This window comes from Mixophyes fleayi, chromosome 1, assembly GCF_038048845.1.
Source record: "Mixophyes fleayi isolate aMixFle1 chromosome 1, aMixFle1.hap1, whole genome shotgun sequence".
NCBI classification, from domain to species: Eukaryota; Metazoa; Chordata; class Amphibia; order Anura; family Limnodynastidae; genus Mixophyes; species Mixophyes fleayi.
Genome location: NC_134402.1, coordinates 398,139,408 through 398,164,441, shown reverse-complemented (window position 1 = coordinate 398,164,441; position 25,034 = coordinate 398,139,408). Strand labels below are relative to the sequence as shown.

Below are 25,034 nucleotides of genomic sequence, written 5' to 3'. Positions count from 1 at the left end.
TTGCCTAATCAGTGCTTGGAGTTTGTCAGAATTTGTGGGTTTTTGTTTGTTCCCCCGCCGCTTGAAAATTGACCACAAGTTTTCAATGGGATTAAGGTCTGGGGACTTTCTTGACCATGGACCCAAAATGTCAATGTTTTGATCCCCGAGCCACTTAGTTATCACTTTTGCCTTATAGCAAGCTGCTCCATCATGTTGGAAAAGGCATTGTTCATCACCAAATTGTTCTTGGATGGTTGGAGGATGTTTTGGTACCATTCTTTGTTCATGGCTGTGTTCTTAGGCAAAATTATGAGTGAGCCCACTCCTTTGGCTGAGAAGCAACCCCACACATGAATGGCCTCAGGATGCTTTGCTGTTGGCATGACACAGGACTGATGGTAGCACTCACCTTTCCTTTTCCGGACAAGTGTTTTTCCAGATGCCCCCAAATAATCTGAAAGGGGATTCATCAGAGAAAATGACCTTACCCCAGTTCTCAGCAGTCCAATCCAAATAATATTTGTGTCATTCTCAAAACACTTGGCCATGACTATATTATATTGTTTTGGAGGATCCAAATGATTCTTAAAGATGAATTTAAATAACAGACTCAAAATTTGAAACAAACCTCCATAAGGAACTTTAACATGTCGCAAATAAATCGATATTGGAACTTATATATAACTGTATCCACTTTTTTTGTATAGCAATCCACAAGTGTTAGGTCTGATGGTGAAGAGGTGAATTCTGCTTAACTATGGCTAAAAGCCTGCAGCACACTCCATTAAACATTGACTCATATACCAGGTAAACTGAGAATCGCAATAGGTTACAGCAGAAGTGTTAGTAGATAAAACCAGTCTCTATATGCGGAGAGCTGTAGATGTGTCAGTGCCTCTTAAAATACCCTCCCACCTCCCACAAGATGGTACCTCCAGTTGGATAAGGTCTTTGGTAATAGAGCCTACAAGGCAGAGCAGCATCCAACCTCAGGTGTATGACAGTTCTCACACGGCAGTAGTTATAGCAGATGAATAGCTTGCAAGCCTGATCCCCAGGAAAATGATGATCTGCATATAGAAATAACTTTCTTTCATACGAGGGAAAGCGACAATCACTTGGAATCCAGTTGAATGAATCAGTATCTCAAACACTAACGCGTGTCATTACCCCTCGGTAATTTCACATGCGGTCCTTGGATTATTGGTAATGATTGGTTCACTATGATGCAGAGGTCTGCAGGATACTGAGGTCATGATGATGCAGAGGCCTAGTTGGTGCAGAGTCCTGGAATGTCCAGATGGTGCAGATGCCTATTTGGGCAATGTCCAGGATGGAGGCCAGGATGTTGTCTGGGCCTAGGTAGTGTAGAATCCTGAATGGTAGCAAGGGGGTATGACAGTTGTAATGTAAGCAGAGTGGTTAAACAACATCAAAGCAATATTCTGGTACAGCAATGTTGTGGTTGAGCAGTAAAATGATAAAGGTTTGCAGTACAATAATGGTAGAGTTAAGATCATTAAATACAAAGGCAATGGGAAAATAGTGTGGGAGGAGGAATTGGTAGCAGGAGAGCAGTAAAGAGACGGGGGCAGAAGTGAAGTGGTGAGAGAGTGCAGGTGAGAGAGTTTACGGAGAGCAGAAGTAACAAGTGAGATTGTAGGGGTCAAAGAGAGCAGAAGTTGAGGAGCTGGATGGTGAGAGTGAAGCAGAGGCATAAAGAGGGAAAAACAAAGATTTAATTACGGGATAACAATGTCCAGGGCAGTGAAAGCAGGTGAAGCTTGTTAATGGCAGCTATCAGAGGATGTTCCCGGTTTAACTGTGCATTTCCCATACACTTTGTGAGCAAGCCCACTTAGTGTAGCGTGAAACCCGTTCTGGTCATGAATGCAGTCACTTACTTGGGAACCATGATATGATGTGGTCCCCCATTCGCTGTTTCCCTCCTCATCTGCTTCGGCTATTAGAGCTGTGTTGCATCCACAACCAGAGGGTCCCCTGAATTCTCAGCAGTTTAAACACAGTTAACTTTGAGTGACCACTATTGGTGTGCAGTGCGATTGTTAAAAAAACCATTGGACGCCAGACCATCTCATAGCAAAAATAAACAGGTTTTGTTTACTTTTGACATTTTGTTGAAAATATTAAGTTTGCAGAATCATTTGGCTCATCTTTAGGGGTCACTAATAAGTTTACTCTGATGAAAAACAAATAGAGCTCCATATGTAAATATCAAAGGAGTCACCATGTTAAAATAAAATTTGAGGAATCAAAAATTCAGGGCTGCAATTTAAATAGTTGAAAACACGTTATTCATTTTGACTGGTGCTTTATTTTCAGGACATTCTTTTTTAGTCTCATATATAAATATATATAAAAACCTTGTTGCATTATAAGTGTATTAGGGATTCTTTTTTGATGTTGGCAATGATGTGGTTCTATGTGGGAATCATATTATCTGCATTCATGCTTCAAAGCTTGACAACCCAACCCAGTGATAAACATTTAATGTACATTCCTGATGCTGCACTGTTTTTGTATTTCTAATATTGCATAAACTTAGTAATAGTGCATAAGTAATGCTTAAAGATATTTGATGATGGAGAACCACATAGTCTGTTTGGCAAAAACATCAAAGCATTGCATTCGTAACATATATTTACATACTCCACTGTTTTTATAGTGTGGAATCCATACCTTGAATGTTAGGAGAAACAAATGAGAAAGCCAGAGCCAAGATTGTCTTAACACCGTTACTTAAGAGTTCATCTTTTAGTCAAATATTTTGATAGTTATTGCAAGGAAATCAAACATACAATCTAATAAACTGGACTAAAACTATTCTGCAAAACAGCTGTCTAACAAGACTGAGTTTTAAAATGTAGCTGCAGCGTTCTAGAAATGTCAGATGTTTAATTGCAACATTTCTAAATGCAGCGATTTCTGCCACACCTTACATTTTAGTCAATTTGCAAGCAGAATATTAAACATACTTGCCTACTCTTCGGGAATTTCCGGGAGGCTCCCATATTTCGTAGAGTCCTCCCGAACTCCTGGAAGAATAGGCAAACATCCCAGACCCTGTAAAATGCAGAACGAAATTCACGGCATTGAATAGCGGGGGGGCCTTAATTGTGTAATTAAGCTCCACCCCCCCCACTATGCAATGCCATGAATTTTTGTATTTTATGGTAGGGGTGGAGCTATAGTGTCACAATAACGTTGTCACGCCCCCTCCTATTCTGTCACATGATCTGTACTCCGATCTCCCAGAGTACAGATTTGAAAAGTTGTCAAGTATGTTATTAAATACCATGGGCCTGATTCATTAAGGAATGTAAAGCAAAAAATGAGTAACTTTGCTCCTTGGCAAAACCATGTTGCATTGGAGGGGGAGCTCAAATTAAAATATGATGGCAGATTTATAGTTGTGGTAGGGCATGTCCTAGATCAACTTTGAATTTCAGTGTACAAATAAGCGATCAAGTATTTGTGTGTTACATGAAAAAAACAGCCAGTATTTAACTTATGTGCAAAATAATAAACTAATTTGCACCCTTTGCATTGTAACATGGTTTTGTCCAGGAGAAGACTTACTCAATCTGTGGCTCTCCAGCTATTGGCTGGCAGAGCATGCTGGGGATTGTAGTTTCACAACACTTGGAGAAAAACAGGTGGGCCATGCCTGGTTTAGGATGTCCACCCCACACTCTATATCTATTTATCTAATTAATCTGACACAGCAACTTTCTCCACTTGTCACCTCACATCAGCATACATGCAGTAACTGACCCACAGAGGACAGGGCACACAGTAATTGTCTGCTCCTCTTACTCAGTTCCAAAAAACCCCTCAGAGCCCTCACCTGCTGCACAGTCTTATCCCTCATAAGAAGGTATAAGAATCAACTATATATCTGCTGCCCTCCAACCTTCCAAAGGGCTGCACTGAGGAAGGAGGGAGGACAGACTGCACTTCCTCTTCCTCCTTCTCCGTTATGCAGCGTGACCTAGCTGTGTCACATGAAGCAGAGAATAAGATTGGGAGAAGCGGCCTGGGGTCGCAGGTGAGGGCTCGGCGGTTCACGGGCCACCTGTTGCCCACCACTGATATATACATATTACAAGTGCTTTTAAAGCACAATAAAAATGTCCTCTTCCTTTAAGGCCTATTTTAGCATAGTTTAAGACGTACTTGTCTACTTTTGGGGTGTGGTTTATGTTATCACATCCCCCGCCCCTAGGTACACAATAAGGTGAATTGCATCCTCCCGCAGCGGGAGGTGGGGCCTGATGATAACCTTTCCAGGCTCTGCTCACCACATCACTGAATCATGTCATCAAGGCCTCGTCTTGCTCAACTTACAACCTCTCTTCCTGGGAGAGGGTGACCTATTCTCCCAGGAGGACTTCCCAAACAGATAATTTTTAAGCACATCAAAGCAAGATGAAGTCAAATAAGAGAGAAGACCCACAAGCATTTACCGCCAGCTCACCTTAATGTGCTAACTTCAACATGGTACTCCTTGAAAGTATTGGATGTTGTAATAGCATTAAACTGATACATTGTCTTGCCAACTATCAGGTTGCTCATAAAGACTTTGGGAAATTCCTAGCATGAATATCACATTATACATTGTTTACAAACAAATCATGGGAACATTGATTCAACCCCTATGGCAGGGAACTTCTAATCTTTTAAATAGGGTTTAATTAATGTAACCACATGTCTGGAAGTTGCTCTGTTATACCTCATCCTCCCCCCAGATCGTCAAATAATGTAGGTAAGTGTGTGGGTTCCTGATTCAACTTCAGGCTTCGATTTGTAAGTGGGTTACATGACATGAATATGTTAGACAGGAGGGTTCCTCACTGATAGCAATAACTCTGGCCCCTACCGTTTAGCTTAAATGAACCCTCATAAGAAAGGACCACGTGGCTTACGTCTATCATTGTCCTACATAGACTGTATTGGATGATACATCATCATCATCATCATCATCATCATTTATTTATATAGCGCCACTAATTCCGCAGCGCTGTACAGAGAACTCATTCACATCAGTCCCTGCCCCATTGGAGCTTACAGTCTAAATTCCCTAATATAGACACACACAGACAGAGAGGGGGACAGACAGACAGATATAAAAGAAGAAGTTTGGTTGTTGGTGAATATCTTCCACAGCTCTCAAGATAAGACTGCCAAATTTTACACAGTTATTTAGTATCGAAAAAGTAACCTATTAGACCACATAATGACAACACAACAAAGCAAGAAATCTTATCTTCTACTAAGCATTTTTGGTCTATTTACCAAATATTTTGCTACTATATATAAACTGCTAAACATTGCAAATCAGACCCGCGCAACGATGGGTGACCCTGCTAGTTATATTCAATTTGTGATTGTACAATTCTATGTTTGTCCTATCCAATAAACTCTCCTTATTCCTTTTTTCTTTTATGTACCCTATGTTTTGAAAAATGCTTCTAATAAAAAATACTTATAATTAAACAAGAGAAGAGAAAATGTTTGATCCTTATGATAAGAGGAGCTGCTTGGACAGGGGCAATAAACTGTGCTATAGAAATGCATCTGATGAAAAATTAGATTTAGTTAAGTGAAGAGGAGCTTATGTGTTCATGCTAATGAAGGGGTGAAGAATAGCATCCGTGAAGACATTCCAATTTTAGTTGGTGTCTGCAGAGCCATTTTAGTTAAGCAAATATGCCCAATTTCTACCAGTGAATAGGACATAGTGGCAATTAGAACCTCGACCACAATTTTCATAGGGATGCCTTCTCCGTCATGTATAAGCATATAATTGCAGAAATGCATTAGAACTAAAATAAAAGTTGAGGGACTTGAAATAAAGATCGCATCTCTGTCCCTTACTGTCATTCAGTTTGACTTTTACCAATGTGCCCATGGACCATACAACAGCAAAATGTTGCACAAAACTCATACACGTACTTGCATTAAAAAGTGGAATGGGGATGGTACCCAATGCATGCACATAGCAGACAAAAGCAAATAACACACTTCGCTATTTTTTAATGTTCCTAAATCGTCCTCTCTGAAAATATGTTTCTGATTGTTTCATAGTACTTCAAAAATAAATATTTATTGACTTCAGTCTGCAGCATACTTGTCTATTCTTCTGGAATGTCCGTGAGACTCTTGAAGTTCGCATAGTTCTTCCTGACCCCCCCAGGAGAGCAGGTCTTTCTCATGGATCCTGCCCACTACCTAGTGAAGAGGGTGCGACTGTGGGGAACAACGTGATTTGCGGCAGGGGACAGGGCCAAAGTGACCCAATTGGTGGAGCTACAACCCCTTTGCAACTTGCAGGTTCTACCAAGTATGGGTTTCTGCAGAAGTGCACAACCCATGTGTCAGGTCTCCTGGTTGACAAATATGCGGAACATTTTATTGGGAATCACTGCAGGTTTGAAAAAGTGGAGATGTTGCCCATAGCAACCAATCAGATTCTAGCTGTCATTTTGTAGAGTGCACTAAATAAATGATAACTAGAATCTGATTGGCTATAGGCAACATCTCCAGTTTTTCAAATCAGCTTGGGGTCCCAGCTAAAAAAAGGTTGTGTCCCGCTACCGTACTGTATCCAGTTTTAATCTTGGAAATATTTACAGACACTCCCTTATCCAGTAAGGCTTTTCATTCACTTATTAATAAACATTTTGCTTTTATTCTGAAAACAAAACTTTTTTTTTTTTCATTTTTTACTTTTGGTAATGTCATCGCTAAGTGGCCATATTAATCAAAAGGAACCCTGGGTCAATTCTGGGACAAATGGTTACTACATTTTTTATCACGCTGGAAATGTATTCTCTTTCTTACAAATTATTAATCTCTCATTTTGTCCCTGTTTGGCCTTGATAAATATGTCCATGTGTTTTTTGGTCCTCGTCTTTCACTGTGCTGTACTGTTAGGTATGTAAATTGTTATGACATTTGGAGATAACAGAAGGTAAGACCTAATCTAAAGTACAGACACAAGAAGGAACATTTAAAAAAAAAGAAAGGAAAAAAAAAATACTTCTGAAAAATTGCAATTATAGCTTAGAAAATACTGTATCCTATGAAAACCGAACTGACAGTTTATATAAATATCCCCCGAAGAGTATCGTGCGTTTGTTCTTTACCAGGTTTGACGTGGCGTTGGAGAAGTGTCTTATTAGTGCTACTGTCAGTTATACATCATACCTTTCTCACTAGACAAAAAACATTCATAAATGCCCCTATATAAATGTATAATTATTAGCTAACATAATAATGTCTCTATTAATTAATTACAATCACATTTGAATAAGGTCATTATTGATATTACGTGTTCATCATTAGAATCTAATTTTATTATTAAATTGTCTCTATTGCTTGATGTAAAACTTCAGCAAACACTGGCTTTTTATGTTGACATTTCACTATATAGGGCATACTTGTGCACTCTCCTGGGTATGTTCGAGAGACTTCTAAATCCTGGTACCTCTCCCAGATGCCTAACAAAGTGATGCAATATGCCATGAACTCATAATTTTGGCGTGCCTCTGCTGTGCGATGATGTGAATGCGGCATTTTTCCGCAGGGTACGGGACCAAAATGACGTGATTCGCGTCACCATGACCCCCCTCACTTGCCAATTAACCTCCCCTCTGGGATCTCCTGGAGGCAATTGTCGGAAAGTTGGCAAGTATGATATAGTGTAAAGTTAGCAAATATTATCTTGCATGCAAATGTTTGCTTTTTCATCATAGATTGGAACAGTCAAACTTATGCAAAAGTATGAAGTAAAAATACATTTTGAATACATTTCTATATGCTCTGGAGGAATAATTTGTCTTTATTAGAATATAAATAATAGACTGTAGCACAGAGCAATGTCATCGCAGTGAACAATTGTAAATCTATAACTGCACTCAAATCTGAGCAAGATATGACCTGGTTCCTTTATTAATGTATATTTTAAAAGTTTCTGTTGAAAAACAAAAATATAATTGTGTGCAGGTTGCAGCTAAACATGAATCAGGTCTTTATTTATTACATGTCACTTTTGTGTATATTAATGTTTTTATTACATTAATCTAAATGCGTTTTGCTGCAAAGGTGCAACTGAAAAGATTAAGGGACTGATGCAGAGTTGAGTTGTTGGCAAAATGTGCGTACATTGCTATATAAAAAAAAGCACAGAAAAATAGTGTATTTCTGCCCATATGCAGAGCTGTACAGATGTGAAAATACATCCCCTTCTGCAGCAAACGTGCCTGGTTTACAAAATCATTGGTGTGTATTTGCCCCTACTCTGTAGCAGGTGCAAGATATGCGCCTCCTAACAGGAGTTTATGTATTTCTGAAGGTCAGCACAAGGTGCATTGGGTAAACAATAAACATGTCTTTACTGTACTTGGCCAATGCTAGAACACCCCTTCCCTCCCTGTCCCTGCTCTCCAGGCGCAGACAGTCATAAATGCCAGAATTGTGCAAGTCTGCAAATGCGCATGTGCAGAGAGGTTTAATACAAACTGGCGTAAGTTCTACACTGCATCAGCCCATAAATGTATAGGAATAAGGTTTGGTTTTCAGCAACTCTGATTAGCCAACTCCTCCCATCAGACAAAGCTAATTTATTTTCTGCTGACAACACCATTTTGGTTCACGAATCCATAAATTTACCCATAAAATGGGCACATTTGCACAAAGTAGGTGCATTACATCACAAACAATAATTTGCACAGATCTTTTCCACTTTTAAATTACAATTTTTGACAGCTTTATTATTCTTCATCTACACCAAAGAGACTTCTACAAAGCTTCAGTTGTGCATTTATTTAGTTTTTTTAAAAGGTTTCTTCCTTAGTCTATGTTTGATGCAATATGTATAAAGTATCTGACAGATTATTGGTCTTGACAATGAGAGCCTGATTCATTAAGGATCACAGATGCCGATATGTGCCGTATTTGCCGTTAAATTGCCCAGAAACAGAGTATACACCAGCGAACGGAAGTGTATTCAGTTCATCCTCGAGCGCAAAGGACATTTCCTGCAGGTTATGACTCCATAGGCGGAACGGGGAGGCAAAGGGCCTATGCACCTAGTGAATGTACAGTAAGCGTGTGCCAAGCTCGAATGCACACAGCAGCGTTCGATTCAAGCATTGGGCATCTCTAAGGAACGTGTTTTTCAGTCGTTTCACTTGCACCAGCTACAGGTCAGGTTTATGTACAGAGTGATAGTGAAGAGGGTCACGTATGCATGGTAGAACATGTGTTTGCAATCAGCAGCAACTGTAAAAAATTATTTTATGTATACTAGACATTAATATATTTCATTGAGGAAAAATGTAAAAAAAAAAATTTTTTTGTTTTTAATTGTTTTTTTCCATTAATGACAAAATTATTAACAGGTGAGAATAAATTAATATTTTTTTTTATCTGTGCATTCTGCTGGGACTTTATATTCCAGGGGCCTGATTCATTAAGGATCTTAACTTGAGAAACTTCTTATTTCAGTCTCCTGGACAAAACCATGTTACAATGCAAGGGGTGTAAATTAGTATTCTGTTTTGCACATAAGTTAAATACTGACTGTTTTTTCATGTAGCACACATATATCAACTTTACATTTCAGTGTACAAATAAGCTATCAAGTATTTGCGTGCTACACGAATAAACAGTCAGTATTTAACTTATGTGCAAAACAGAAAACTAATTTGCACCCCTTGCATTGTAACATGGTTTTCTCCAGGAGACTGAAATAAGAAGTTTCTCAAGTTAAGATCCTTAATGAATCAGGCCCCAGATATGTATTGTATGTATTCCTGCAGTGTAGTGTGTCTGTCTGCATATGGCAATTGCCATATAAGCATAACGTAGTCCGACTTGTCGTATTCCACAAGATTTATAGTTAGGGTAGGACATGTCCTAGATCAACTTTAAATTTCAGTGTAAAAGTAAAGCTATCAAGTATTTGTGTGCTACATGGAAAAACAACCAGTATTTAACTTATGTGCAAAATGATAAACTAATTTGCACCCCTTGCATTGTAACATGGTTTGTCCATGAGAAAACGTACTCCTTTTTTTTGCCTTACTTTCTTTAATGATTGAGGCCCAATATGTTCATGTTGTGTGCCTAAGTGACTCGTGCCCTGATTGTCTGTAGATCTTTTGATGTTAGCCTGGGGTTCTTCGACACTTTTTGAGCATCTTTCAGTAGGACTATGGGCTGTATATTTGTCATTCATATTGGTTTTTTTTTATTAGCTATTAAATAGTGGTAAATTATGTATGTCTACAGCTGTTCTGTGGTGACTGTTTAATGATTGCACATTTTCTTATTTACTTGTTTGTTTGGAGGTGGCAGACCTCTTGCAATTTGTGAACGGAGTCCATAGCCATATCAAGCGCCTTAAGGTATCTGATTCTACTTCTCACTACTTTGCTCTGCCTTCCCTTCACGCGCAACCAACAATAGCCCATATAACTAATGTTTTTATATGAAATATAGCTGTGTCAGCTCACCTATAAAACTTGACTTAATGTTTTTTAGATTTTTTTTTTATTCCGGCCTTTTCTCAGAGGTATGAAGTTCAGGCGATATAATTTTAAAGTTCTGCTTTTGCTTTACCATTCCTCTGTATGCCCATTTCGCACTGTGTTTGTTAATTCACATTTTGCAGAATATATAGTCTATGAATATGGTTGGAATGATGATGACAGTAAATTCACATACATTCTGCTGTGCAGGGCCGGACTGGGACTAAAAATCAGCCCTGGCATTTAAAGCACATAGGCCCAGCTCTGTTCCAGATTAATAATGATTACAGTACATTTTGCAAAGCTCATTGTTATATGGTGTCCCGTGAGATATTAATGTATGACGTGCAGCTTGACTCTCTATTTGCAGCATAGGGCGCACTAGTATCAGATAATGGTATGCACAGGACTGGCAAGAGAAATTTGGGGCTGGGGTACAGTGAAATTTTGCCCTCCCCCACCCCCACAGGTGCACAGGAAGAGAGATGTGTACCGATGCGCAGCGGCGTCGGTGAAGGGGTGTGGTCGCATAATGTTGGGGGCGTGGTCAATATGTGGCGTGGCATAACAAATTGGGGGAGACTCAATTGCTGGTGATGTGATACATGGGTATCGCGCAGCCCACATTGCTGGCAATTACGGTAGAAATCTCTGCTTATTTTTCCTTGAGAGGAAAAATGAACAGTGATTTCTGTCAAATTTCAGCCGCAAAGTGTCTCGCGGATGTTCACTGTGCAACTAATTGAATTCCCCCATTATGTATTAAAATGGTGTTGCTCTCACCTACCGGTTATTGCAGCTTTCACAACCTGGTACTGGATTCTTGCATAGATCCTGGAATGTTGGGACCTGTTGGAAAATGTATATATGGAAAACCGAGCAATAAGTGAACATCGTACATGACACAGATCACATAGTATAAAATACATACATCATAATAAAATATTACATTTATCACCAGCTACATAACGCCACCCCTCAGGCACATCACGCCACATCCTGCATCACGCTACCCCCTGCCACATCACCCATCACACCACAATACCCCCCCAGACAAATCACATCATGCCACCCCGCAGACAAATCAGGCTACCACCCAGTCACATTATCATGCCACCCCCAAGGCACATTATCATGCCACACAAGACATATTATAACCCCCCGAGACACATTATGACCCCCCCCCAGCCTGCTGTACTTACCTATGCAGCTGACATCAGAGTAAAACAGAACACCTTGTAGAGTGAGCAGGTAAGCTCTTAGTCCCGTGAGAATTGGAGCTCCAGGCCTGCTCTGCAGGCTGCTGGACAGTATATATGATGACATACGCTGTCACCACACACTGTTCGTGGACAGCTCCCCCCAGGGTTGGATTAAGGCTTTGGGGGGCCTGGGGCAATTAAGACAGGGGGCACTATGGTCTAAAATTAAGAGCATAGTATCATAATTCACAAAAGAGAGAGTTACTAACTAATACACAATGTAGAAAAAATTTACCATTCAGTCGCTTATCAAAAATTATTAAAATCAGAATTTTGAGGTTCAGGTTCAGTTAGGTGGCATCAATATTATTATTTATTATCGTAGATTTCTAAGGCACCACAGTGCTCCACAGAGCCATACAGTAGGGAAAATAGTACATTCATAAAACAGGGACATACTAGGTAGACTAAATAAATGAAGACTTGAAAACTAAGGGTATGGAGGACCCTGCTCATTAGAGAGGAACAAGAGGAGCGAGTGTTGTTCAGATTGGAGATTATGACAGTTGTGAGGGTGCATTAGAGTGAATAGTGTTTTCGAGGATAAGTTCACCTCTAAAAAAAAAAAGATAGGTTTTCAAAGAGTGTCTAAAGATTTGAAGACTGGGAAAGCTGGATTGAGCGTAGTAAGGAATTCCATAAGTGGGGAGCAGCACAAGAGAAGCCTTGTAGGCGGGAGTGAGAGGTGACATTGGACATGGTTGCACAGGGGAAAAATAGATACTGGGAAATGGTAGAAAAAGGTGAGGAGATACATGTGATAATAGGGGCAAAGGGAGACAGACACATAAAGGGGGCGATGGAAAGGACAGACACCCACAATGCGAAGACAAAGAGAGACAAACACAAAGGGTATAGAGGTGGGGTTAGAGGGTGCACATCGTATGTATACAATAAGGCAGTGCACTGTCTATATATGGCATTGTGCAATCCTTTGGGCAGAAGAATGGAGGTGGTCCTGCTGGTGCCACCTATGCGGTCACCCTGACTGACTGTGTCTTTAGCATCTAGTGTGTTTTAAAGAACTGGCAGAGCCCCAGAAACAAAAATATACATATAACAACCCTGAGTGGTAGTGCAGCTCTAAAACCAACATTTTTAGAATATCACTTACCATAACTTACATACAACCCTATAGGATTATACAGATCATATACAGCTTTAAATACTGGAGACCAATAACTTCATAATAATCAATATCAATAACAAGTTCATTCTGACTTATAAAGTAAAGCAAAATAGATATAACTGTATATTTCAATATCTCAATATATCAGTTAAGTTCAGTGCTAAATAACCATTATAAAAATGAGCTAATCAGTTAATTCTATTCCTTAGTCTTTGCTCATATATAAAAATAATGCCATTTCCACATGGTTTTTGTGCAGTATATTACAGTCCTCTTTTTTTTAAGTAACCTTACCTGTTGTATGCTCCAGGCTTCCTCCTTCAGACACTGCAGGTCCTCAGCAGCATATAGCTCCACCCTGCCATGTACTTGGCACTGGAACGCCGGCTCCTTCACTTTTTAAAATGGGTGCCCAGTTCCTGGACCGTGCCCCCTGTAACTCTTTCCCCCCCCACTCGCGGGTGCACCTGCTGGAGAAGAAAAAAGAACACAAAAACACTGCTTGCTCCGGCCTATTTAGCCATCGGCCCTTCTGGCATTTGCCAGAAGAGCCAGATGGCCAGTCCGGCCCTGCTGCTGTGTGATGTGTTAGGGTAGAACTGGGAAAGCATAAGGACAAATTCCAACAGCAGAATATACAACATTTGTTGGAAACATTTATAATGCTTAATAATTGAATATTTGCTAATGTGTGTTTTTCTTGTTCTATTTTTCTTTATATTTGAGTTTAATGCTAGAAGCATGTTTTTTGTTTGTTCCCCTGCAGGGCAGGCTGGACTGGGGGGCAGGGGGGCTGGATCACTGGGCCATCTTCATTTTTTTTCTTTAAAATGTTCTTAATGGGCTGTTGAGGCAAGTCCTGCCCCCCCCCCCCTCTCCACGGGTAAAATTTGCCAGCTCTCCCCTGTTCTCCTGAATACATAATGGAACTAAATGTGATTCCAGAGCCTAGTGCTTCACCTGCAGAATATATAAAATCATCGCTATAATTAAAAATATGTGTAAGTGCTCAGGGAATGTCTTTCTGATCTTGCTTTCCTGTCTAGTGATGTGTATACACCTTTTTAAAGACCTTTTTAGATTAATTTTCCAAGAAACAGGTCATTTGAATAGTGCATTGTATACTGGGCTATCTGAGCTATCCTGTAGATTGTGTGCCTGAAAATTTAGATTTAGGGACAGTGGACAAAGTGGGATGTTATATGCTGGTACATGATACCATCACATCCTCCTATGCCTTCATTGTAAAACTATCACATTCCATACACTAACATTCCCATTGCATTTTTCATAGCCAGTTCTAAATTTCCAATTCGATCGCTGAGTAGGGGTCAATACAAGCGGAGAGTCCACTGCAAAATTCCTGTTGTGGCATCAAGATGATGAGACTGAGGCTGGGGACTGCCTAGCACTTCAGAAGTGGTAGAGACACCCCATGATGGAACATGCCCCTATGTTATGGGACCACACCCCCAGCCTGATATAACCATACCCCTGACCCAAATGACAAAATATAAATGTATACTGAGTTATATTATATCTACATGAGGGTAAACCAAGCACTACTGTAGGCATGAACTCATCATTCTATACCAGCATTATTATGTTTGTTTATAAACCCCTGATAAATTCATAAATTCATAAACAAAGTTACTGGTTATGAGGGAGAGGAAGAAGAGAAGGCAGAGAGTAGGGAAGGGGGGCAGAATGGAGAGATAGAGGAGCCACATGATAAAAATAAATAAATCAATGTGTCCTTAACCATCTCTCCTATGCCTATGTAGGTCTGAACTACTGTAGCATGTCATAATTCAATTGAAACCTAAAAGATGATACGTGCATGCTGGTTGCTGATGTTTGATTATTTTACTTTTTATTTTACTTTTATTTTATACTTTTTTTGTTTGCACAATGGTTTTGTTGCATATAACAATGTCAGCATTAACCATATACAACAGGATAGTGTTTTTGTATAGTATGGGCATCTTGACTGCGGACATTGATTTACATTGGCTCAAGATGGTCTTTTTAATGTTACAGGTGAATAAAAAGCTTTAAAACCGGGTGATTATGTAGTGTGCAGATTCCTTAAGAGACGTTTTATTTATGACATGTTCTCGCTGTATTCCTCTAGCTGTAGAACAGCCAAGCCAATATTATTCCTACAGGAATTCTCAAAGCTTTTGTTGATATTTTCATCTTAGTGTTTCTGTTCCAGTCATTCATTCCTTTCACAGATCCAAACCAAAACCGTTATACTGTTTATTTGATACCATCAATAGGAGACATTAAATTGATGTTTTGATATTCCCCTGTCAAGTAATTTCATGATTAAAATATAAACAGATCAGTAAGGCCAGAGGTGAACATGAGGAGACTAGAGAAATCAAGATGTAGCCACTTGTCAGGGGAAAGAACTATAGCTAGTCAGTGATCCGAATAAAATTGAGCTGTGTGAAGTTTAAAGGGCCAAAAAAACCTAAAATACAAGTTGCCTTCTATAAGAGAACTGACACAATTCACAGATGTATACTGCATGGAATACTGATACCCAATCACTAGAAGTGCTTCACGGGTGTCAGGGCTGCGTTGCATGTTGTGGGGTTACGTCTTGTCAGCTAGCAGACGTAGGGTGGAAGTAGTCTTGTCAGACAAGAGTGCACAACCTTATTGGTCCAAGGACCACATTGATAGATTATAGTCTTTTTGAAATGGCTGCACTAAAACTTAAACTAGTGTAAAAATGTAAAGTATATTATTGTAAAATATACATCGTTAAAAAGTCCCTCCAAGGATAAAGTTGTGCATACCGTGGCTTACCTGTGGTGCTGGAGGGAGAGTGGCCATTCGCTGTAGGGTGCATGGTTATGTCATATAGTGGGCATTTCATGCCACTCCCCTGTACCACATTTAGCCCACCTTACCTTGTAACATTTCTTCTCTGTTCCTCACCTGTAAAACATATCCACACATATTTTTCCCTGCCCCCCCCCCCCTTTCCCCATAGAAGCACACTTTCCCTCTCCCCCCTCACCTTAGTAGTAACACATTTTCCCTGTCCCCCCCCTTTCCCCATAGAAGCACACTTTCCCTCTCCCCCCTCACCTTAGTAGTAACACATTTTTCCCTGTCCTCCCCTTTCCCCATAGAAGCACACTATCCCTCTCCCCCTCACCTCAGTAGTAACACATTTTTCCCTGTCCCCCCCTTTCCCCATAGAAGCACACTTTCCCTCTCCCCCCTCACCTTAGTAGTAACACATTTTTCCCTGTCCTCCCCTTTCCCCATAGAAGCACACTATCCCTCTCCCCCTCACCTCAGTAGTAACACATTTTTCCCTGCCCCCCCTTTTCCCATAGAAGCACACTTTCCCTCTCCCCCTCACCTCAGTAGTAACACATTTTCCCTGTCCCCCCCTTTTCCCATAGAAGCACACTTTCCCTCTCCCCCTCACCTTAGTAGTAACACATTTTTCCCTGTCCCCCCCTTTCCCCATAGAAGCACACTTTCCCTCTCCCCCCTCACCTTAGTAGTAACACATTTTTCCCTGTCCTCCCCTTTCCCCATAGAAGCACACTTTCCCTCTCCCCCCTCACCTTAGCAGTAACACATTTTTTCCTGCCCCCCCCTTTCCCCATAGAAGCACACTTTCCCTCTCCCCCTCACCTTAGTAGTAACACATTTTTCCCTGTCCTCCCCTTTCCCCATAGAAGCACACTTTCCCTCGCCCCCCTCACCTTAGCAGTAACACATTTTTTCCTGTCCCCCCCCTTTCCCCATAGAAGTACACTTTCCCTCTCCCCCCTCACCTTAGTAGTAACACATTTTTCCCTGTCCTCCCCTTTCCCCATAGAAGCACACTATCCCTCTCCCCCTCACCTCAGTAGTAACACATTTTTTCCTGTCCCTCCTTTTCCCATAGAAGCACACTTTCCCTCTCCCCCTCACCTCAGTAGTAACACATTTTCCCTGTCCCCCCTTTCCCCATAGAAGCACACTTTCCCTCTCCCCCCCTCACCTTAGTAGTAACACATTTTCCCTGTTCCCCCCTTTTCCCATAGAAGCACACTTTCCCTCTCCCCCTCACCTCAGTAGTAACACATTTTCCCTGTCCCCCCCTTTTCCCATAGAAGCACACTTTCCCTCTCCCCCCCTCACCTTAGTAGTAACACATTTTCCCTGTCCCCCCCTTTTCCCATAGAAGCACACTTTCCCTCTCCCCCTCACCTCAGTAGTAACACATTTTCCCTGTCCCCCCCCCTTTCCCCATAGAAGCACACTTTCCCTCTCCCCCTCACCTCAGTAGTAACACATTTTCCCTGCCCCCCCCCTTTCCTCATAGAAGCACACTTTCCCTCTCCCCCCTCAACTCACTAGCAACACATTTTTTTCCCACCCCTCCCCTGTATCACACATTGACTGTGCATTACTTACCTGACCTGTGATGAGGGGACTTCCAAGCACCAAGTACACCTGCAAAATTAGACTTTGATTATGTCCCACTCATGAGAGTAAGCTCCCCTGTAGTACAATGTCAGTCTGGCAGTGAATCAGAGTACAACTGACTCATTCTGATTCGCTGCCACACCTCATTGACGAATGCCAGGTCTCACTTAGGTCCAGGGAAAAGACCTCAAACCCACAGCAAGATCCGGTACAAACCATCTGCAGGAGGTCCTTGTGTCCCAGGTTCCCCTGCATTGGTCTTCCTTTTCCCCATTCAGGCTTCATCCTGCCTTAGTAAGGAGCTCTGAGTGCAGGATAGCCACCCCACGCATCGGCGTAATCAGTCAATTTAGGATAAGACATTTTTCTTGTATTAAACAAAACAGTTTGTGACTTATGTAATTTTGTAACCATATAACATGTGCCATACCTTATGTCTTTCTTCTAGTGAATGTAGTTGCCTTACTTCAAGAATTTTGGGAGAAAAAAGAAAAGAGAAAGGCAATCTTCCCAAGTGAAAGCTTGGTGGCTTATGAGTCGGTACCATCCCCTGATCCACCATTTGTTTGCTACGTCACCTTACCTGGAGGAAGTTGTTTTGGAAATTTCCAGGTGAGATTGAACTTTTTTTTGTATCATTGTAATATTGCAGTGCTCAAATTCTTCCTGGCAAAGGTATGAAATATGTTATAAATACTTCTTTATTAATTTATAAATAATGATGTCATAATATTGTGTCTGAAGAGGTTCTTAGGGAAGCTAGTAGAAACCATTACAACCTCAAGCCTATTATACATGTCCTCATTCAATATCGGCACTGATCGTAGATTGCCGTTTTCTAAACATCTGAAAAATAAAATTGAGTTATACATATATGCCATAAAACACTTTGACCAAGGGTATATTACAAAGCAGTACATTAGTGTTACTTTGAATTGTACACATACACATTCGAGAATGGAGAGCCGATGGAAAGTTTTCCATAGTCACCAAATGTCTTCATATTTAATCATGCTCATGTCCATCAGTGCTTCTATGACCAAAGTTTTCCATTGGTGCACATTTGGTGCTGCAGGGGCTAACCAGGATCTAGCATTGATTACTTTTGCTAATGACTGTGAAGTTTCTAATGCAATTGTTTAGCCTCAGACTGAATATAAATATTGTAGGATGTAGAAGTTGAATATCAACCCTAGGATAGAGTTTGTTGCAAACATCCATAAACTCTGAATTTGTTGACATTGCCACAACAGATGCCAGGAACAGCTCGCTCCCACCCGCATTTAGGACAACTATGACCTGTTGTCCCTGTGACCTTTGCATTTGGACAGAACTCAGATAGTATCTGTAATTTGCTTGTCAACATTGACAATTGCTGAATGGAATCTGAGGGGTGAAAAATTGAGATAGCTCATATGATGCTTTTTTAACGTTTGTTTGTTTTTTACCTCTTTTTTCATAATTTGTCCCATCCTGCCAATGACAAGCTAGGGGTCCAGCAAAGGGAGAGGAACTGATTGACATTTGTTTCTATGGCTCTTTGATTGCTGAAACACAATCATTGTGAACGCTGATCGGTAAATGTGGTAGGAACGAGGGCTTCAATATTCACTGAATGACAAATGCTGAAAATAATTAAAATAGGGGGTAATAAATTGGCATGTGGAATACAAATAAGGTGCAGGTTTCTCAGGGCCAGCATTTGTGAAGGGGAAAACTGAGCAGTTACCCAGGGTTCTCTGCCATAGGGAGGACCCAAGCTGCTTCTTTTTATTCTCAACACCTCTCCCGCACTCTTCCTTCCACAAGGTCCACATGTCATTGACTGATATGTGCTCAGGATCCTACCCTACTCTGAACTATGATTGGCTGCCAGTGGTCAGTGCAGGACATGTATCGGTTCTATCAGCCAGTAAGCTGACTGTAGTTGTGGAACCAGGCAGGAGGCATCACTTTTACCATTGTAGAGAGAGATAGAGCAGGCGTGAGAGATCAGCATGGATAAATAAATGCACATACTTGGCACCAGATATGGCTCTGCATATTGTACTTGACTCAAGGTATGACCCTCCATATTATAGTTTGCACTAGATACGCTTGGTCATTTCATTTGGCACCAGATATTGCCCTGCATTGCTGCATATTAGCCTAGGCACATGATTTGGCTTTGCATACGAGGCTTTCCCGCAGATATTTGTTTGTGTATGAGACTTGGCACCAGATATAATTCTGCACATTACTCTTCACAGCAGATATGTCTCAAATTTGTATGCCAGATAAAGGTGTACTCAGTCTGTTAAACGTGGCAGTGTATATGTCTCAACTTCATGTACTTGCCACTAGGCATGTCTCGGGCTCAATTTATTTCAATTGGCACCAGATTTAGCTTGGAAAATAGCATTTCGTCATTTTTTGGAAATGGGTTGGAAAAAATGTGTTAAGTGCCTCTAGAACCTGCTCTGGGGGTAAATATATCAAGCTCTGATTTCGAAAATACAGCGATTTTCTCGGGAGAGTTGACATTCGCTGATGTATAAACCTGAGATTTCATGTAAAATCGCCAGAGATGTGTTTCTGTCAAAATCGCTATTTCCAAAATCAATAGAGATCAAAATCCCGACTGTTTGCCACTCTAACTATACAAATCTCAAATGTATGAAGCTGCGATTAAGCAAACTCTCCTGAGTTTGTTTTAAAAATTGCTAAATACAACACAATGCTTCCTAGCTGCAAGATTAGAACACATCACTGTTACACTGTTCTGTCTGTAGAGCCGGAGGTCCGGTGGCTGTCAAAAGTTTAAAAATAGATAAATGTTGAAAAAAAAAAAAAAGCGTGGGGTCCCCCAGCACGACCACTATTAACCCTAGTGCTGCCAGCCTACTGCTGGTTGCGTGAAAATCGGGGAAATATTTGCGTGGGGTCCCGCTGATTTTCATGCAACCAGCACTAGGCAAACCAGCCTGGGCTGGATTCCTTAGGGAGTGGGGTCCTCCAAAAAAACGAGCGAGCCCCCCCCCTCTAGGAATAATCAGCCCCGTGCTGAAAGCATTAGGGCTCTTTCTACCCCTGTGGCCTGTGTGTAGTAGGGTAATAGCGACGAAAATAATTCATACTTGCCAACTCTCTCTGAATGTCAGGGAAACTCCCTAAAATAAGGGTGATCTCCCTTACTCCCTGAAGAGTCTGGCATTCTCCCTGATGCTGAGCCAGTACAAGATGTGGTTGGCTTCGCCATTTGTGGCATGATGACACAGTTTACAAATTGTGTCCATGTATTGATGCCTATGGAGGTGGCCATTTTCATGAGACCAAGATTTAGTGAAAGACTGACAGGTAAGACAACATGACTTCAGTAACTTTTCACAGCTGCTGGACCTGCGGCTGTATAGGCAGACAGTGTAACAGTGATGTGTTTACTAATCACGCAATTAGGAAACACAGGAGAGTTCGCTAAACACTGGAGTGTTTGACATCGCAGCAACTCGCCAGAGATGACCAGCGATTTTCAAGATCAGAGTAAAAATCGTAGCTTAATACATCTGGTGACTTGGGGACTAAAATCATAGGTTATCTTCTGCGATTTTTAAACCGCTGAAAAAATCGGACCTTGATACATTTACCCCCTGCTATCAATTTACTGGACTGGGTGGAGCTAAGTACGGTAAGTTAAAATACAAAAAATGACTTACTGTAGCACTAGAGATACAACAGGACCCTGATGCCTTTATGGTCCTGTATAGTCCAGTGCAGGCTATCCTGTCTCTTGCTATGGTTTGTCTGATTCGGTCAGGTTGCTGTGGCGTTGATTCCCCTCGTTCATGCATTCCTCAACCTATATATGCCAAAGTCATTAGTGATGATGTTTAATGAACACTACATATATGAACTGTCCAATACAAAACTGCTGTAGAATTAGGAAATATCTAGTTTGAACTGTAGGAAAATGTTTTCCTTCCATGGACTCTTTTTATTATAGGGAGCCCTTTTGGATGTTTTTGCCGGATTGAGCGTTTCTCCATATACTAAGGGTTACCAATGACTATTGCTACATCCTGACAAGAGAAAAGTTTTGCTTTTACCTTTTTTCTTTGTTTTTGAAAGGACAATCACTGTTTTAAATCCAAAATCTCCTGTGCTTCTTTTCTGCCCCTAAAAGGGACAGATTGTACCTTTTGGGTCTTAGGTATGTGCATAAATGAAATGCTTCCATTTACTCTAATAAGAGTAAAATCCCAAATTGTTAGATGTTTCATTGCTTTGTGGTGTTCAAGTATATAAAATGTAGTTTATGATTATGTGAATGACATGCTGAAGTGTGATCTATGAGCACCTTGTTTTGTAACAATTCTTTAGTGTCTCTCTTTGGTCATTTGAAATGCTGTGAGCTATGTATTCTTATTTTGTGCTATAGTGCATTTTGCTGATAAAGTGAGAGCTGTGATGGTCCATTGTGTAACTTCATTCTACATTATATAGTAGCAGAAGACATCATTCCAAGCAATATCTGAATCACTTTAGGCATTTTATAGCAACCAATCATATATTTGATTTTACTTTTCTAGTAAAATAACCATTACAGTCTGAATGATTGCAATGGGCCACTTTCTTCCTGTCCACCCATTTAATGCGGTAATTTCTAAAATGTGCTGGTAAAATATTTCCCTGCAATAGAATTGTTATTGCTAGCTGTAAATTATATCTTGCTATAGAGTTGGAGCACACTTCAGAATAACCAGCTGTGTAATTTCACGTTTGACAAGTTTATTCATTCAAGTGCTGTGGTAACACTGCATTGTTTAAGGGTAACAGCTAACCATTATTGCATCAAAAATTACATGCTGGCCAAAATACTCCCAATCCACTGGTACAAGAAAACAGTATCTAGTGTTGTCTGTGATACAGCTACTACCGAAGAGACACTTTATTGGCCCAAGAAGCCATAGCTGAATATTTTAGTAGATTTAGTTCATTAAAAAAAAGTGTAACACTGTTAGTAATGGTGTGTGTACACAGTAGGATTTTACCTGCCTGCTGGGTGTTCCAATTTTAATGTGGTAGATAGAGGAGGGAGGGATAGTGACTATAGGGACAGGAAGGAAACATTCAGCTTTTCTCACATAACAACTGACAGGATCTGAATGCAAAAATGAGGTATATTCTCATAAGATCGGGATAGGGGTATTGTCTCCTTGGGTAGATCGCAGCACTTTACACACAATCAGCCAAATATGTCACACCAGTCCAGTTCATTGGTTTAAATAACCTCAGCTAGATTTATTTACTAGAATGAAAATTCATTTAACGTAAACAAAATCCTTCCCTGTCTGGCTGCTAACTTGTGAACTCTCTCTCTCTGAAGTTAAGAACCTTGGGCCTGATTCATTAATGATCTTAACTTGAGAAACTTCTTATTTCAGTCCCCTGGACAAAACCATGTTACAAATTAGGGGTGAAAATTAGTATTCTGCTTTGCACAAAAGTTAAATACTGACTGTTTTTTCATGTAGCACACAAATACTTGATAGCTTATTTGTACATTGAAATTTAAAGTTGATATTTGTGTGCTACATGAAAAAACAGTCAGTATTTAACTTTTGTGCAAAACAGAATACTAATTTGCATCCCTTGCATTGTAACATGGTTTTGTCCAGGAGACTGAAATAAGAAGTTTCTCAAGTTAAGATCATTAATGAATCAGGCCCCAGCCTTTTAACAGCACCTCATCAGGTGCAACTCCTGGTTACTAGCAACTTGGTAGCTGTTTGGAAAACTTGAAATGGGCCGTATGAATGGAGCCCGTCCTTCTCTCTCCATTCATACCCCAGGGACCCTTATACCTACTCTTCCTATAGCCAAACACGAGAGAGAGACATGAGTTTATTTCCTTGCTCTCTCAGCCCGGGGAGCAGGTCAAATGCCTGTAGATAGACAATGCAATTTGTTTTCCGTAAGTGCTGTGATTTTGTATGTGTGGGACACCAGCTCCTTCACTTTAGAGAGGGTGTTCCTGCTGTATTACTTAGAAGCCAGACAGATTAGTATTTTGTTTAGGTGTTGTATATTTTTGATGCTGGTGAATAAAACTAGCTGAGGCTATTTGAACCAAGGCACTAGACTGGTGTGATATCTTGTGACAAAATATATAATGAGGAATTTATGAAATCTCAGTTCCAGGAATTCAAAGTTGCACATACAGACTGCTATCAATAACTGCTAATTAATTTAATAGGAACGATAATGCCAGATACAGTGTGGGAGTATATTTTAGGTGTAGCGCTCATCATCATCATCACCATTTATTTATATAGCGCCACTGATTCCGCAGCGCTGTACAGAGAACTCATTCACATCAGTCCCTGCCCCATTGGAGGTTACCGTCTAAATTCCATAACATACACACACAGACATCATCATAATCGTCATCATTTAATTATTAGTGTCTGAAAATTTCGTAGCGCTTTACAATTAAGGACAAACACAGTAATAAACAATACTGGGTAATACAGAGAAAAAGGTGAGGAGGCCCTGCTCGCATGCTTAAAATCTATTGGACGCTAAAGCTTTCTGCATAATATACCTATAACTCACTTGTCAACTTTTCCTCGTTGGCTTCAGGGAGATCCTGGGGGAGGTGGGCGTGCAGGGACGGGGAATGACGAATCGCATCATTTTGGCCCCCGGGGCTAAGATGACGCAATATTTGCATCATTAATTCTGCCCCCCCCTGCAACTTATCTATTGTGTGGGCGAGAACTGGGAGGTTGCCCTGCTCTCCCGGGAGGTCTCCCAGAAATACAGGAGTCTCCTGGACATTCCGGGAGAGTAGGCAACTATGCGTTAAAGAAAAGCAGCTAATGAATCTCTAGAGACTGAAGTGTCTTTTACATTTCTGTCTCCATTACTGAAGTCATGTTGTCTTACCTGTCAGTCTTTGATTATATCTTGGTCTCCATGAAAATGGCCACCTCCATAGGCTTGATGGACATAGGACACAATTTCTGAACTGTGTCATCATGCCACAGATGACAAAGCCAACCACGTCTTGTACTGGCTCAGCATCAGGGAGAATGCCAGGATCTTCAGGGAGTGAGGGAGATCGCCCCTATTTCAGGGAGTCTCCCTGACATACATGCAGAGTTGGCAAGTGTGACCTATAAAAAGAAAAGCTTCTCAGGTAATAGACTTACATTACAAATATATCTGATTTGCTTCATGTGTGTCTGTGGAGAGAAGTAGCAGCTGCAGACCTTCTCTATCTTAGAAAGCTGTGATCTGATGCTCCAAGGTTTCCATCTTCTCCATCTTTCTAAGGTTTCCAGATCCTCATCTTATAGTTACCTTTCTGAGGCTTTACCCTAAGTGCATTTCATGTATTTTTCATGACTTGTATGTAGGTGCCCCATTTTCATAGTTGCCACTTGAACCTACCTTTCAGTCAAAAAAGTCGGCAAGTACGAGTGGTGTGGGTGGTTTGGGGGGGCATTGCGATGCATTTTGCATCCTCATGGTCCCCATCCCCCACTACGAAATGTCTTGGTTCGGGGCTGAGGCCATGCTGACGCGACGCCCAGTGATACATGTTATCAATTCCACCACCGCTTATTTCACTACAGAAGTGGACACGATCCGGGAGGGTGGTCCTCTCTCGTGAGTCTA

The 25,034-nt window shown here is 40.8% G+C and overlaps 1 protein-coding gene and 1 long non-coding RNA gene across 2 annotated transcripts in view; one reads left to right on the top strand and one right to left on the bottom strand.

The window, feature by feature from the left end:
- The window catches only part of LOC142098504 (uncharacterized), a 1,185,945-nt gene that overhangs the window by 744,132 nt on the left and 416,779 nt on the right, over nt 1-25,034 (bottom strand). The window lies entirely within an intron of this gene.
- LIX1 (limb and CNS expressed 1) overlaps nt 1-25,034 on the top strand; it is a 149,520-nt gene that overhangs the window by 20,307 nt on the left and 104,179 nt on the right. The window contains exon 2 of the mRNA XM_075181322.1: nt 17,824-17,987. Within this exon, the coding sequence (XP_075037423.1) occupies nt 17,824-17,987 (164 nt within the window). The remainder of the gene's footprint in view (nt 1-17,823; nt 17,988-25,034) is intronic.